The 16,951-nt window shown below is 41.4% G+C and overlaps 1 protein-coding gene across 1 annotated transcript in view; it reads right to left on the bottom strand.

Moving 5' to 3' along the window:
- Positions 1–6,163, bottom strand: part of TXNRD3 (thioredoxin reductase 3) — a 32,253-nt gene extending 26,090 nt beyond the window's left edge. The window contains exons 1-3 of the mRNA XM_072598348.1: positions 5,606–6,163; positions 1,283–1,343; positions 383–492 (exon numbers count right to left, since the gene is read on the bottom strand). Of these exons, the coding sequence (XP_072454449.1) occupies positions 383–492; positions 1,283–1,343; positions 5,606–5,734 (300 nt within the window). The 5' untranslated portion in view covers positions 5,735–6,163. The remainder of the gene's footprint in view (positions 1–382; positions 493–1,282; positions 1,344–5,605) is intronic.
- Between the last annotated feature and the right edge of the window lie 10,788 nt (positions 6,164–16,951).

The raw sequence follows: 16,951 nt of genomic DNA, 5'->3' as shown, positions 1-16,951 counted from the left end.
CTGACTAATCTTCAACTACCATCTATCACTACTTGATCTAACCTTATTTTATTCTTATTTGGCTTTTAAACAGAATTCTGATTTTCTGATTCAATTTTTAAACAGATCAAGGGTCAATTCAGCCAAAGTCGTGAAGTTTTGTTTGGTATGTTGGTAATTCAACCAGTAGTCACAAGGAGATATCCAATTACCACCTGAAATTACTGCCATCACTAGTGTCATTTCCCCATTCTAAATAGATGTCAGTTTTGTGTGGGTTCTGTTTTGTTTTGTTTTTGGACCCAGTCACCCCAGGAAAGCATTCTTAAATTACAGCATTATTGCTGGAAAGGACATATAATACATCCATTCCACTTCAAGCCTCAAAGTAAAACCACATTACCTGAAAAGTTTTATCACATCCACCCATGTGTATTTTATTCACAAATATATTAGGCACAGTCCTTTGACTAGTTATCTCCAGTAACAGTTCTTGAACCCTGGGTCCATCATCTAAGGAATAAAAAGTTAAAGATGCTGAGAAAATTTTCAAAGATTTTGTGAGATGAACTGAATGAAGTCTTTTTATGCAAAAGTTCAGATGTACATACTTAAAATCAAGTACATATAGAATTAAGATTCTGAATGGAGGTGAGCCTACCTTAAAAGGAAATTTAAGATAAATAATGAGGATTAACAGATTTTGCTTTTCTTATAAAATCCACTAATTATACTAATACAAATAAATCTCTTTGATAAACCCAATTTAAAAACTCAACCAAATCAGTGTTAACTAGCAAAATGCTTCTATGATTACATTTGAAAAAAACAAAACACCGCAAAGTCAAAAATAAAAGTTTCTCCTCTTACACTCTGCCTCCCCAATCGCTCCGGATGATTTCACTTGTTAAGGTCACATGAATACAGTTTCAAACTTTATCTCTTATAGGAATTCTCAATGGTAAAGGAAAGGAAATGAATGAGTCTTCACGAAGGACTAGGCCCAACTGGTAACAAGAATGATTTCTTCCCATTTTCTTTGCCTTATCTTGACTTATGAATGAAAGAATTTGCTTAAAAAACATTACTATCAAATTAGAAACCTATCATTCTGCACCCTTCTCCATCCTGAAAATATAAATCTGAACCAAATATCCTGCATTTTAGCCCATACTAGTTCACTACCTTTAAAATGCATTGCTAAAGCCTGACCAGGATGGTTCATTTTACTTGTAATAGCTGAAGAACTAATACATTTTACAAAAAATGCATATCAACACTATGTGCTAAATATTTTACTTACCAACCAGATCAAGTTCCAAGATGTTACATTCTACTCCCAAATCAGTGAAGAGTTCTTTTACCTAAAACAAAAATTTGCTAGAATAAATTTCAGTATCACAAGTTGTAACATTTATGATAGAATCTAATTAAAATGCAAATTACTAAAATAAAATGCTGAAAATAGACCAAGTTTTCTTTTAAAGAACTTTTACTTTTATCTTCTTAGTGTCTTTTGAAATGCAATTTTGAGTGGGATGAACTTGGATAGAGGGAAAATTGAGTGGGAGGGATGGATCAATATCTTACATGTAAGAGGCATTTAATATTTGCTGAATTTGACTGGATTTTAAATTATTCTGAAAGAATTAAGACTTTGAGATAGAATGTAATTTACCAAGTCAACAAGTATTAAGTACCTTCTATGTGCCAGGTACTATGTTAGGCACTGGGGATACAAACACAAAAGTGAGACCCCCATCTTCAAGACAACTGCAGTTTACTGGAAGATACTACATATTTACAGATAAGCAAATACAGTATACGTACAAAATAAGTACATTATATGTCCAATATAAATATATAATGATTTGGCTAGACGGGGGAGGGGGGAGGGAGGGAGGGAAGACTAACAACTAAGAAACTGGAGAATTTTATTTGTCAATTTATTTTTCTCCTTAAAAAATTTCAAACTAACTTAATTTTTGCTATAAATTATTGTATTTGAACGGACTGGTGATTTTGTTGGTTTGAATATTATGTAGGCACCTAGATGGTACAGCAGATAGAGCCTTCCTTTGGAGAGGACTTGAAATCAGGGAGACCTGAATGTGAATCCTGTCTCAGATACTATCTCTGTGACCCTGGAAAAAATCAATTAACACTTTCCCAACTGATAAATGGTCAAAGGATGTGAACAGGCAGTTTTCAGAGGAAGAAATTAAAGCTATCTATAGTCATACGAAAAAATGTTCTAAATCACTATTGATTAGAGAGAGGCAATTCAAAACAACTCTAAGGAACCACATCACACCTATCAGATTGGCTAACATGACAAAACAGGATGATGATAAATGTTGGAGAAGATGTGGGAGAGAGGGAACACTAATTCAGTGTTGGTGGAGCTGCGAGCTGATCCAACCATTCTGGAGAGCAATTTGGAACTATGCCCAAAGGGCTACAAAAATATGTATACCCTTTGACCCAGCAATACCACTTCTAGGACTGTATCCCCAAGAGATCATAAAAATGGGAAAAGGTCCCACATGTACAAAAATATTTATAGCAGCTCTCTTTGTGTGGTCAAAAAACTGTAAATCAAGGGGATGCCCATCACTTGGGGAATGGCTGAAGAAATTGTGGCATATGAATGTAATGGAACACTATTGTGCTATAAGAAATGATGAACAGGAAGACCTCAGAGAGGCCTGGAAAGACTTATATGATCTGATGCTGAGAGACAGGAGCAGAACCAGGAGAACTTTGTACACAGCAACAACCCCAGTGTGTGAGGATTTTTTCTGGTAGACTTAGAACTTTATTGCAATGCAAGGACTTAAGTAATTCCCAGTGGTCTCAAGGCAAAATGTCTTCCACATCCAGAGAAAGAATTATGGAATTCGATCATTTTCTTCTGTATTACGTTTTGGTTTGCTTTATGATTTCTCCCATTCATTTTAATTCTTCTATGCAACATGACTAAGGTGAAAATGTATTTAATAGGAATGTATATGTAGAACCTATATAAAATTGTATGCTGTCTCAGGGAGGGAGAGGGGAGGGGGGGGAGGAAGGGGAAAAAAATCTAAGTTATATGAAAGTGACTGTAGAACACTGAAAACAAATAAAATAATTTTTAAAAAATCAATTAACCTTTCTCAATCTCAGTTTACTCATCTGTAAAATGAGGATAATAGCACATAGCTCACAAGGTCACTGTGAGGATCACTTCCTTAATGTTTTATCAGAGTAGGGCTTTTAGGGAAATACATCTATTATTCAGTATATCAAATTTATAAACATTTATTAACTAATAAGTTATTTGTAACTCACAATTATTGTAATTATCTCTCAAGAAAAGAACTGTGTCTACCTCACTGAAAAGCACAGAAGATTTTGAGGCTAAGAAAAGATCTATGAGGCATCCTGCCTCTGATGTGAACAGAAGTATCTGACAGAACAAATACTGTTCATTATTCCTGAAAACTTGAGTATGAAAATTAATACTAGCAAACTGAATGATTTTCCCCAATTTCTTCCAAAGTAAACACAGAGTCGTATTCTCAGAGGACATATTTCACTTACAGAACATAACAAAATATACTCCAGAATGCAGCAAATATTTTTTCAAAACTTATAGATGATACATAATTGAGGACAGACAGCTAACATATTAGATAACAGCATTAAAAAAAAAAGCTCTGTGGGGCAACCTCTCTGAGTATCAGCTTCCTCACCTGTGAAAATACTCAACAGTCTATACCTCACAGAGCTACTGCAATATCAAGTGAGATAATGGATGTGCAATTGTTTTATAAGGGTAATACACTTACATAAATGTTAGTAATTGCTATGACTCACTTAAACAAATCAGGCTCTCCTCAGAGCCTCCAATGCCTATTTTTAACAGCCTGTTGGGATTATTTCTACCTGGATAGTCCTTTTGTCTTAAAAATCACCTAGATAAAAATAGAATAAATAGAATCCTTTCTAAAATAGAACCCCTTATCTTTTCCCCAAATCTCTTGTTCCCTTCTGCTGTTCTAAGAGTGGATACATTATCTTCCAACTCACTACATTTCAAAATCTTAGAATCATACTTTAATCACCCTAATTTAATTGTCCTACACATCTAGTCAGGTAACTTTCTGTAGGTTCTGGTCTTGGAGCCAAAAGACCTGGGTTCAAAGAGACTAGCTTTGTAACCCTAGAGAAGTCACTTAACATCCTAGAGCCTGTTTTCTCATCTGTAAAAGGTAGATACTAATATTACCAATCTCACAAGGTTGTAAGGATGTTTTGTAAACCTTAAAGCTTTATAAAAATGTGAGCTACTCTTACACTTCTGTAGCTTCTCTACTCCCAAGGCAAGTGCTCTACTTCAAGCATTTATTTCTTCTCACCAAGGCTCCTTAAATGCTGTTCCTCATTCCATTATTATCCTTTTCCAACTCACCCTCACACCACCTGGTCAGTCACCTTCCTAACGCACCACTCCGATCATGATGCTCCTTTACTCAAAAACTTTCACTGGTTCTCCATGGCCCATGGGACAACATACACAAACCCTCACTCTTGCTCTTCAGAACTCTTCTCCATCTAGCAGCTCCACGCCATCTTTCCAGACTGAATTCCTCTTTCTTTAACATATTCTACAATCAACTCTGACAGATGTTTATCTCTGGTTCTCCTATCTCCTGCACAGGCCATCCTTTAAGCTGAGAACTGATTTCCACACTCTTCATCTCTATGTGTTTAAATCCCTCCCTTCTTTCAAGTGACTCAAGCGTCATCTCTTCCACTTAGGCCCGGCAGAAGTCACTCTCTCCATTATCCAATTCCTCACTTTGCCTAGACCTGTCCTTGCACCACATTTATTTGTGGGCATGATAATATCTTATTAGATTGTAACCAGTTTGAGAGCAGATTATACCCAGTGTCTCGGGTGCACAACAGGTATTTCATTAATATCTGCCGAACTGAGCAGAATGCAGAGTCTGCGGAAACATCAGGAACAAGTCTTCCAGGACACTTAAGGAGACAGAGATAAGCGTGCAGACCCAACATAAGGCGGAGGAGTAAATATACTATGTAACAAGCAAGGATTGTGAACCATCACAAATGTGGTTACACTGCGAGCTAGATCCCGTCCTGCAGAGTGAACTCTGGGGCTTCTCCTTGGGGGGGGGGGGGGGGCACCACTTTAGGCCCACAGTACAGGGGTTACCCTAGTCCCACCAACGCTGGCATCACCTCAGGGCAGAGGATCCCAGTGCCGACTATTGTCACTGCAGATAAATCTGGGCAGGTTCCATTCTGGGTCCCAAGAACTTCTCTGCTGGGCAGCCGCAGCTGCAGAGACAACCTTGGCCATCTAGTTTCCCCTCTAGCAGCCTGACAAATCTGGGGGGACCCCCTGGCCAGAGGACGGAGGATGCTTAGCAAGGCTAAGTTGGCCAGCGCAGCCCCCGCCCCGCTACCGCACGTGGCCCCTCCCCCACCCCGCAGACCCCCCCCCCCGCCCCCTGCCGCACGTGGCCCCCTCCCCCACCCCTCCCGGCCCCGCCCGGCCCCCCTCTTGGCCCTGCCCCACCCCCCGGCCCGGTTCGGCCCGCGCCGCCGTCACCTTGGTGCTGTAGGGGCAGTAGCTCTTACTGAAGATCATGACGCGGTTGGTCTCGATGAGGCGCCAGAGCCGCCGTCGCAGGTCGTCGCGCGGCTCCAGGTTCAGGCGGCTGTTGCCGGGGGGCTGCATGGCGCCCCGGGACGACCGAGAGGCGGGGTCTTCGGGGCCCTCAACGTCCGCCCGCTTCTCGGGCACCGGCGGCAGGGGCCGCGGCTCTGCCTGGACGCCTGAGGCGACTCGGAACAGGACGGCCCCCACCTTCCTGGACGGAGGCGGAGGCCCCAACCAGGCCTCCCTCTCCCTGCAGGGGACCCCGGCCGGGGGGGACCCAACGTGCTCCCACGGGAGAGCCGCGCCCCCGACCTACGGGAGGAGGGACCGCACCGGACCGACTCCGGGAGCGGGGATGCGGAGACCGCGGCCAAGACGCTCCGATGTGCGCGTGCGCGCGCTGACAGCCCGCTCGCCTCTCAGGGCCAGGGGAAGCCTAGAGAGCTGAGGGTGGGGGAGGCGGCCCTCAACTCCAGATCCCAGCGCCGGCGTCCTGCGGCTCCTGCTGCGCGTGCGTCGGGCGCCGCGGCCCTCGAGCGCGCCTTCTAATTCAGACCGAGTCGATGAGACCAACCTATATAGCGGGGGTGTCAGGAGCCCGGGATGGGAACCGGATTTTCAGAATCTCCACGTAGAACCGTCAGAAAAGTTATCTGTGCCTAGAGTATTAAATGCACAATATTTAGAAAGTACTCCAATGATATTGTCAAGGAGGGAAGAATCCATGGTTCCGTCTCCCTGATTTCTCCCCCCTGCAGTCGGGTGCACTTGGGATAACCCAATCTGGAGCGTGCGCAAAAGCCCATGCCCGCTGCGGCGCCGGTTGGCCGAGCTGAGGGGAGTGCGTGGGTGGCTTTGCAGAGCGAGCAATTACCAGCCGTGTTTGCGAGGCGCCTGTGGTTTTCCCGAGCGCCTCCACGTTATCGTCCGCTTGGGTCCTCCCCTACGATCCTGTGAGGGAGGCGAGGCACGAAGCTGTGTTCCCTTTGTGCTTGGCAGGAGAGGTGTCGTGTTTGCCCTTCGTTCTGGAAGAGGACCACGAGATGAAAATGAGGACATGACTTGCACTTGCCTTTGATTGGAGGGAGGGAGGGCTGTGCAGGCCACCAGCCTCACTTCTCCTCCAGTCATCTGGGGCCAGTGGCCAGATATTCTTCAGGACGGCTGGAGGTGGCCCAGGATGCAGTGGGAGACCCTGGCCCTTTGAGGCTAAGGTCTTGTAGCATTCTCACTTCGAGTGAAGTACAATGAACACTAAATCCTAAAATGTGAGGAAAGTGAAGCAGAGGCCACGCTGAGATGCGTTACTCAGGCAGGCCCTGTCATTAAAAAAACAAAACTGATGGATGGGAGCTGGGGGGGGGGGGGGCAGGGGGGACACGGGGGGAAGGCCTTCCCACAACGCACTTGGCGCTACTTTCTCGCAATCTATGAATAGTCAATAAGTGTGTCATCTATTAAGCGTCTACTGTATGCCTGTCCGGGTTGTGCGTGCTGGAGAGACACTTGGAGGTCCTGCGATGTATCCCCTTGATGGATACAAATATATACAAAGTAACAACAATAACAGTAGTATTCACATAGTATCTGCTATGTGCCAGGCTGAGGTTGTCTACTTCGATTCTCCCAACGACTATGGGAAACGGATGCTAGCATGACTCTCATTTTATAGATGGAGAAATCAGGGCAGAGTGACTTGCCTAGGCTCACACAGCTAGTACAAGTCTGAGACTGAATTTGAACTCAAGTCTTCCTGACTCCTGGCCTAGTACTGTGTCACTTCTTTTATTACAATATCCAAGGTAGTTTGGGGGAAAGGACATTGACCGTTGAAGGGGATCAGGAAAGAAGGCTGTGTGCATTACAGGCATGGGCAAAGGCATGGAGACTGGAAATGCTGTCTTCAAAGATTTACTCCAAGTCAGTATGTGATTCAGGTGGGATTTCATTTAATAAATGAGGAAACTGAGGCCCAGAGAGGGTATGTGCTTTGTCCAGGGTCACGCAGATAGTAAGAGGCATCATCTGGTCAACATACAGTCATTTATTAATTACCTAGGGGCAGAAGATGCAGGATACAAGGCAAAATCAACAAAATCTCAAGGTGCTCACATTCTAACATGTTTAGATACATAGATATTTTTACTTCTAGGTACAAAACAGATACAGGATACTTTAGAGGAGGGAGAGACACTAGCAGGTGGGAGACCAGGAAGGTTTCATATTCAAACCCAGGTTCTCTAACTCTATATTCATTATTCTTTCCAGTATGCCATACTGCTATACTTCTTTACAGAAAGATAAGACAAAAATCTGAATTCATACTTCTAGCACTGGAGAGTGCTCTGCATTCTTGCATCTGTATCTCCCCAACAACTAGGTTAAACATTGGGTCTGAAGTCTAGAAGACTCATCTTCCTGAGTTCAAATCTGGCCTCAGCTACTTACTAGCTGTAAGATCCAGGGCAAAGTCACTTAACCCTGTTTGCCTCAGTTCCTTATCTGTAAAATGATCTGGAGAAAGAAATGGCAAACTACTCAGTATATGCCAAGAAAATTGCAAATGAGGTCACAGAAGAGTCAGATACTATTGGAATGACCAAACAATTCATATCTCCCACTTCATCTTGGGATTTGTAAAGGGAAATTAGGAGTGTGTGGGGATCTGGTGTGTTATCCATTATTTCTTAATGATTTTGGAAAATTTTTCTTCAAAGAGCCCCTTCTTGGGTAAGGGGTTTTCATTCCCCTAAACATTATGAGAGTTGAGAAGATCTGGTTACCACAAGGAGAAACCAGGGAACTGCCCTCCCCACCCAGAAAATCTGGGGAATACCTATCTATTAGATAAGAAAGAAATCCTTGAGAATAGTATATTTACTATCAGTCAAAAAGCATGAAATGCCTAGCATGTACCAGGCACTGCCAAATGCTGAGTTTGCAAAAAAAAGGCAAAAGGCAGTTCTGTTCTCAGAGAGTTCACAATCTAACGGAGGGGACAATATGCAAATAACTATGTACAAATAAGCTATAGACGGGAAAAATGAAAATAAAACAACAGAGGGAAGGCATTAAAATGAAAAGGATGGAGAAAGACTTCCTTTGGAAGGTAGAATTTTAGCTGGGACTTGAAGGAAGCCAGGAGGCAGAAGTGAACATTCTAGGCTTGGGGACAACCTGTGAAAATCTTTGGAATTGGAAAATGAGTGTTATTTGAGGAACAACAACAACGGTGTCATTGGATCAAGAATGACTTGGGGGAGGGGAGGTGGGGTGAATGTAAGGTGTAAGAAGACTGGAAAAGTGTGAGGAAGCAGGTTTTGAAGGTCTTTAATTGCCAAAAAAGACTTTATATTTGATGCTGGAGGTGAGAGAGCCAGTGGGGAGGGGAGGGGAGGGTGTTAATGGTTATTCCTTCCATTTAGGAAGGTCCTTTGATAACTTTTTTCTTTAAAGACTCAAAACAGCAAAAGGTGAAGGGTGAGGTAGAAAAGAAATGTAGAAGTGGTGAACTGCAGGGTATACCAAGAAGGCTGTCAGTAGTCAGTCTATAAACGTTAAGTGCCTACTGTGTGTGCTAAGAGCTGGGGATACAAAAGAGGAAGAAGACCCTCTCTGTCCTCAAGGACCTTACAAGTCTAATGGGGAAGATAACATGTAAACAAAAATATACAAAGTAAGCTATATGCAGGATAAATAGGAAATAATTAACACAGGGAAGGCACTGGAATTAAGAAGGGTTAGAGAAGGCTTCTTCTCAACAGTGGGATTTTAGATGGAATTAAAAAAAAAATAGAGGGGTCAGTAGGTGAAGTTGAGAAAAGAGCATTCCTGGCATGGGGGACTGCCAGAGAAAATGCCTGGAGCTGAGCAATGGGATGTCTTGTTTGTAGAATAGCCATTGTCACTGGATCAGAGAGAATATGTTGGGTAAGAAGACTGAAAAGGAAGGAGGAGGTTGGCTATACTTTGAAGCATTTTATATTTGCTCCAGGAGACTAGGGAGCTGCTGGAGTTCAGTGAGTGGGGAGATGAAGTGATCAGACTTTAAGATGAAAATAAAACAGGCTTCAGGAATGTTTTTGCTTTTTGTTTTCTTTCATTAGATTTTAAGACCATCTCTCTATTTAATTGTCAGTTAGTAAATGTTGATCATGATTGGTCTTCAAGAAAAGGTTAAATTATTTTCTATATCCTGAGTTTACTAAGGCAATAAAGTGTCTCTTCAAAAGTTTGAGACAAAAGTTTTAGTATTTAGATTGTAAATATGGTATCAAACTTTATCTAGAATACCCTCCTCCCCAAACTGGCAGATAATGTACAAAGTGTTTTACTTCTTTTAAATATCCCTGGAGTGCCTACCAATAAGGGCCACATTGGACCCTGAGGAATGAGGAAAGGAGAGTCTTGAGTCAGTAGAAGGATGACAAAGGACAGAGGTGTGGGTATCCTTTGAATAGGATTTAGAACATAGCCTGGCTTTGCCACTCATTACTTTGTGACCTTGGAAAAGTCATGCACCCTCACTGACTTCAGCTTCCTCTTCAGTAAAGTGAAGGAGTTGAACTAGATGATGTGTTAGGTCTCTTCTAGCTCTAAATGCTATGAATGTAGATGTCCAGTAAATGATTATATTTCACTCAGTGAAGTTTGCAAGGAGCAGATGGGATTGTAAGAGTTCTTAAAAAAGAAATAAGATGCTTGACCTACAGAAAGTTTATATGCTAGCTACATATGTAGGCATGTTTGGTGAAAAGGTCTATCAGTTAACATACACTTATTGAGAGCATGTCATCTCTACTTCCTGTCCCTAGTCTAGTGTTCTGTACTTATGTTGTTGAATAAATGTATTTGAAAGATATTTATGAAGCATCTGTTACGTGGATAGCATTTTAGCTGTGTCATCTTGGGCAAGTCATTCAACCTCTCTAAGTTTCACTTGCCTCACCTATAACAAACAGTGAGACATGCTCTTCCTCCATCACAGTTTTAAGAAAGCTGTTTTGTAAATTGTAAGTAAAGCATTAGGTAAATGTAGTTATTTAAAATGAGCTATCAATTATTTAAATGTAGCGAATTAAAAGTTATTTTAAAAGGTGGACAAACCTGAAATATGCCCAAGCAAGAAAGGTTAAATAATAGGAAACAGTTTAGGAGCTATCACCAGGCAAATTAAGTGACCAATGTTCAACCTAAAGTTCAAAGGAAGGAGAAATCATTGTAGGTTAGAAAAAGCAGGGAAACCCTGGAAGTGAAAATTCAGACTTAATCCTTAAATTTACAGACTCATTGAAATTCAGCATTGAGAGGGAGGTTAAAGATGACTTAGGCCAGTCCCCCTCATTTGATAGATAAGAAAACTGAGGCTCAAAAGCTGAGATTTGTTGTTCACATAGCATGTTATTTATTGGTAGAGCAGAGAAAGGGGGGAAATATTTTTAAAAATGACTTAGCTAAACTGTCAGCCTGTATCCTAGTCCACTCCCTCAGGATAGCTCTGTGAGTAAAGGCACAAGCCATTTCATTTGATGAGCACACCATATTCTCATTCTGGTACCCAGAGACATTTAGAGGCCCTGGCCTTCACATCCTTCCTTACCTGATCCCCTAACCTTTATCACACACAATCATCTCTAAATAGTGCAAGTTTTTCTACTTGGGGGGGAGGCATTTTATATGTCCCAGAAGATGAGTGTGGTATTAGGAAGGATTGATAGCTTAATTATAACCATGAGGATAATTAATCCTGACCATTCTAAAACTTTAGGACAGAATTAATAAGATAAAACAAACAACCAGCTAACCTGTGTCATCTGAGGTGCAGGGACAGTTCCAAGTCAGATATAACTGGGGGGTCCCCATCCATGACTTTCCTCAGAGGCTAGAGAAAAAAAGCCCTGAAACGATGATCATTTGAGTTTTTCACCCAATGTGTTCCTCTGACCCCTGCAGAAACCCTGGTGAAGTGAGAGAGTAAGTCAACAAGCTCTTACTATGCACTGCTAGGTGCCCCTCTGAGCAGAAAGGAAATCACTGCCCTCAAGGAGCTTACATCCTAACAAGGGAAGGCCACCGAGAAAAGGGGGGAGTAGGGGTGAAGGTACCAGGCTCAGGGACATTGTAGAGAAAGTCTGAAGGAGACAGGAATTAGAATGGAAAGGAATCAAAGGCGGATCTGTCCTAGGTCTCTTTAAAATGGAGGTTCTCGAAGGAAGCTTAACCAGAGGTAGAGGCTGAAGGGGGAAAGAGAATAATTCCAGTGTGTGAAGTCTAGGGGTTCAGTGAGCCTCCAGGATGAAGAGGTTCCTAGGGCATCGTAAAGAAAGATTGGTGAAGTCAGGAGTGCTGCTGTCACTCATCTAATACTGTAGATTCAGCTGTGCCCTCCAGCCTTCAACTCTCCTTTCTTCCCCTGGGGGTGAGGGTCAATTAAGCGACAAAATATATTCCTATGGCATTGTTATAAAAAGGTTTGAGCCAGTTTTCCTATGGAGCTTGGTCGTGGCAGGAATTAGCTTTGTTCTTTCTGACACTGTCAGCAGCAAGTGTAGGTAGGAGGTGATTTCCACAAGTCTGGGAGAAATCCTCTTAAAGATCTGTTGAGTCTGGGGTTTGTAGTCAAGACCCCTTTAAATATCAGACTTATGGAATTCCTCAGTCTGTACTTCTAAAGCCAGCCACCAGGTGGCACTGCAGCTTCTTGGGAAAACATGCTCACTCTCTACTACCTTTTTTTTTTTTTTTTTTTAAGTAGTACATCCACCCCTCTCTTTAAATGCAGATTATTGGGTTTTTGGATTACTCAGGCATCACTTCTTCCATTTCATTGCTTGCAAACATCTCCACCGGGTCAAGAGAAGAGAAAGGGGGGAGAGATCCAGTCAAATTTGATACTTGTTAACAGCCCTGGTAAAAGGTTTGATATAAGGAGAAAGCTGAAACATGACTAAAATTTGGTTTTAAAATCATCTGGCAATGTCAGGAATGCTAAAGCCCAGAACAAGCTGAGGCTTGCAGTGAATACTAAGGATAACCAGGAGCTGGCTAGGTAAGTCACACAGCCAACAACATTCCCTGATTGCTTACTTATGTGTACCCAGCCCTGTACTGTAAGGAGATAAAAAGTAAAAAAAGATCCAGTTAATCGAGATATATTTGTTGGAGTGCTTTATTTTTTTTGCAAGAGCAGCTGAAAATTTCTAAACTTGTTTTAATGAAAGTTTCATTCTTCAGAAGATGTGGGCAAACAACCAGCAGAATTGTTATTCTGGATGCAGTTCTGACCATTAAGGACCATAGCATTAGAGCCAAAAGGACCCTTAGTGAATATTGTCAACTCCCCTAGTTTACCATTGAGGCTGAGAACTGAAGGGACTTGCGTAGATTCACACAACAAATAAGTAATATCAGGCCAATTTGGGAACCTAGGTCCTTTGTCTCCAAATTCCACTATGCCACACTGCCTCCCAAAGGGTTCAAAGTAAAAATAATTGGAATCTTGAGAGTAAGCATATACATAAGGAGGAGACTTCATGGAATAGTGTAGCCACACCTTAAATCTGGGAAGAGTCAATTTCATGCAGTTTGGAGGAAGCATAGGTATGATATGGCAATCTAAAATTCTACAGAAGCCAACTTAAGAGGGATCAGATGTTCTCAGGGACAAAACTGTGATGATATTAACATACATGACTCAGCTGAAGAAAAAAACAAGAAACTATCCAAAGAGCTCAATGTGTCCATATTGATAAACTCAGATTTTAAAGACATACGGAAGGCAGAAGCAGGGACAAATAACGGAGCATGAATACAAAAGAGTAGTACAGTCTTATATACCTGGAACCCTGTAGCCTAGGACAGACAAAGACGTGATATAAATGCACAGGACAGCAACGATGCATTTTTAAAAGCTGTATTGAGAGTAGTCAATTAGAAAAGAAATAGGTCAACTGCTTTTTGTTTGCCTGTTCATGTGTACCTCTGATTTCAGTGGTTTAGGAACCCTTGGTTAGGAATTTCCTTCCTTCGGTGATGATTGGGAACTGACCTGCAGTTTATAGTCTCAGAGGGTTGCTCAGAACATTGAGAGAGGTTAAGTGATTTGCCTATTGTCACACAGCCAGTATGTATCCCAGGCAAGACTTGAGCCCTAGTCTTTCTGACAAGGATGGTTCTGTTTCTCTCATACGTCATACCTGTCTACTGAAGGTAGAGATGAGAATGTAGAAAAGGCAGATCTATTTAATTCCTACTTTTCCATACCAAGGAAAGTGATGATTCTTATGTGGAAGAATTTTAACTAGTTCAGTTTGTAGTGGGGTATGGAGAGTGCTATCATAAGACACCCGGTTTAAAAGACTAGGTTACATTAAGATTACGCAGGGCCATGAATGCTAAGGTAAGGACTTCGGATTTTGTTTGTAGGTCATAGGGATCCACTGAAGGTTTAGCAATGGAGTCCTTGGACTTGTCAACGGTTCTGTGAACTTAAGTGACAACCCAGCAAGTGGGGGGTAATCTGCGTGTCTCTGACCTTTACACAGAGCAGGATTTACTTTACCAAAGCAAAGTGGTGAAACGGGAGTTTAAGAGCCCAAACTGGTGATAAATCTCTGACAAGAGACATTGTATAAATTGGGGCTTCCGGAATTTATCATTCACACTGCCTGCTGTGCATTCTTGTGCTGCTGCAGGATAAAATAAATTGGTCTCGCTAAGGGAACGGCAGGAAGCATTTGAATATTCCCTGCTCTGAAATGGTAACCTTTTTTAACTCTGCAGACCTCCTCTCCCTGGAGTAGTAAGGGGCATATGCATGGAGGATAGATCTTAGAAATCAGAAGTGATATGCACAAGTGGGAGTCAAAGTTGGGGCTAAGGCCCCTGCACAAGGGTTCCAGTGAGCTCTCTTGGTAGAACTGACTAGAATGTTTAAAAAACCTTCATTTAAATACCGTCTAAGAAAATTGTCTGTCTCACTTCTTAAAGTGAGTAGAAAATAACTTAGAAAAACCCCTGATCTCCTCTATTCTGGGGAATTGAACAGGTTGCTTCCTCCCCAAGTCACTAATACTATATAGAATAATTTGGTAGTAGAATAGATAGATATATAAATACACACACACACACACACATGCATATATATATACATATGTATGTGTGTGTATGTGTGTGTGTGTGTGTGTGTGTGTGTGTGTGTATATATATATAATTTGCTCTGGTTTTACAATAGACAATTTGAGGAATCCCAACCCCCCTGGTGAACTGCTTAGTCTAACTCAAATAGAGAATATCTTTGAAATTCTGGGCATAATCTTTTGAGCTTTAAGATAAGAGTTAATGGTTTGAGGTTCTCAAAGTACTTAATTAATTAAAAAAACCCTTCTCTCTAAACTGTATATTAATAAAGCCAATTTTCACTTATCTGTGGTAATGGGAGAAAGACAAGCATTAGAAATGGAAACCAAAGATAATCCTAAAATCGTATTTTGGTCAATAATTTCAGTCTTCTTCCCCACTAAACCTTTTTTTTTCTCAAAAGAGACTACAAGAAATTCAATTGAAGGGTTTGAGTCTAAACTCCACTTTCCTTTCTCCTTCTAAGTGAAAGTTCAAGTGGTTACTAGAACAGTTAAAAAGGGGAGGAGGGGGGAGATTATTTTGGGTATTCATTCTTATGTCTTTGTAGTGTTTGATTGTTTTATCTTTTCAATCAGATGGTAGCTTCCTCAAAAGCAGGAGCTATGTCTTCTGTTTTATAGAATTTCGAAATCGTAGAATATCAGAGGTCATCTAGTCTAAACTAAAATGAAGTGGACAACTCTGTATAACATTCCTGACAAATGCTCATCTAACCAGCTGCCTCGTAAAGACTGCCAGTGATAAGAAATACATTACATCCTGAGTCAGCCCATTCCACTCTGAGACAGTTCGGATTGTTGGCAAATTTTTCCTTATATTGAGTAGAAATCTATCATCATCTTCCACTTGTTGCTCCTAGTTTTCCCTTTCAAAGCCAAGCAAAGCAATGTAATCTCTATGTCACAGGACAAGTAATTCCTTTCAGATGCTCAGGACAGATGATCATATTCCCCCTATGTCTTCTGTTTTCCAGGTTAAATAATTCTAATTCTTTCAACTGTTTTTCCTATAGTATGATTTCTAGTCTTTTGGACCATCCCAGTTAGATATGCTTTAGACATATTCCCCATTGTAAACATTAGACATTAGACCAGGGATGAGGAATCTGCAGCCTTGAGGTCACATGCAGCCTTCTAAGTCCTTGGGTATAACCCTTTTGACTGAGTCCAAGTTTTACAGAACAAATCCCTTTATTAAGGGGATTATTCTGTGAAGTTTGAATTCAGTCAGAGGGCCATGCCTGAGGATCTAGAGGGCCACATGTGACCTTCTAGGCCTTTGAGTGTGGCCTTTTGACTGAATCCAAGTTTTATAGAACAAATAATTTTATTCTAGGAGATTTGTTCTGTGAAGTTTGGATTCAGTTAAAGGGCCTCACTTGAGGATCTAAAGGACTGCATGCGGCCTTGAGGCCACAGGTTCCCCATCCCTGCGTTAGATATTCCTTCATTGTAAACATTGGTGCCCAACACTTTTTTTAAAACAAAAGAAACCTATTATATTGAAACACAGTTACCAATTTTTTTTTTAAGTTTGCAGACCATACAGGTTAAGAACCCCAGCTCCACTGTACCTTTAACTATTGTCTGGTATTTAGATCAACCAGGCAGCTGTGCCTCATGTATGGTATCCGTAAGTGAATGTAATGTACCAGATATGACATAGTTAAGTCACAGTATAATAGAACTAGCATATCACTGGAGCCTGTTACATTGTTACTATTGTAGCCTAACATCACATGAGTTTTCATTGTGGCTGTCTTGTGCTTTTAACTCATATATGAGTTTCAGTTGTATAACCATGCCTACTATAGTTTATACTTAGGTAGTTGCTTTTTGAACCCAGGTGTAGGACTTTACATTTATCTGCAATAAATGTATTCGGCCTATTGTTCTAACCTTTAAGTCTTTTTGGATCCCGATTGTGTAAGCTTAAGTAATTCTGTTATTCAATGTGTTAGTTTATCCCTCCCAGCTTTATATTCATATGTATATTTCATAGTTATACCTTTAGTACCTTTAATCTAAGACACCGAAAAAAGTGAACAGATCAGGGCCAAGGACAGATCCTTGAGGCACTTGACTAGAGACCTGCCTCTGTTGAGCCATCAATAACTGTAATTTCACTCTAGTTAATCAACCAGTGCCAGATCTG

The sequence above is a fragment of the Notamacropus eugenii genome, chromosome 3 (genome assembly GCF_028372415.1).
Source record: "Notamacropus eugenii isolate mMacEug1 chromosome 3, mMacEug1.pri_v2, whole genome shotgun sequence".
In the NCBI taxonomy this organism is placed as follows: Eukaryota; Metazoa; Chordata; class Mammalia; order Diprotodontia; family Macropodidae; genus Notamacropus; species Notamacropus eugenii.
The sequence above is the reverse complement of the archived record's forward strand: the minus strand, read 5'-3'. Positions and strand labels throughout refer to the sequence as shown.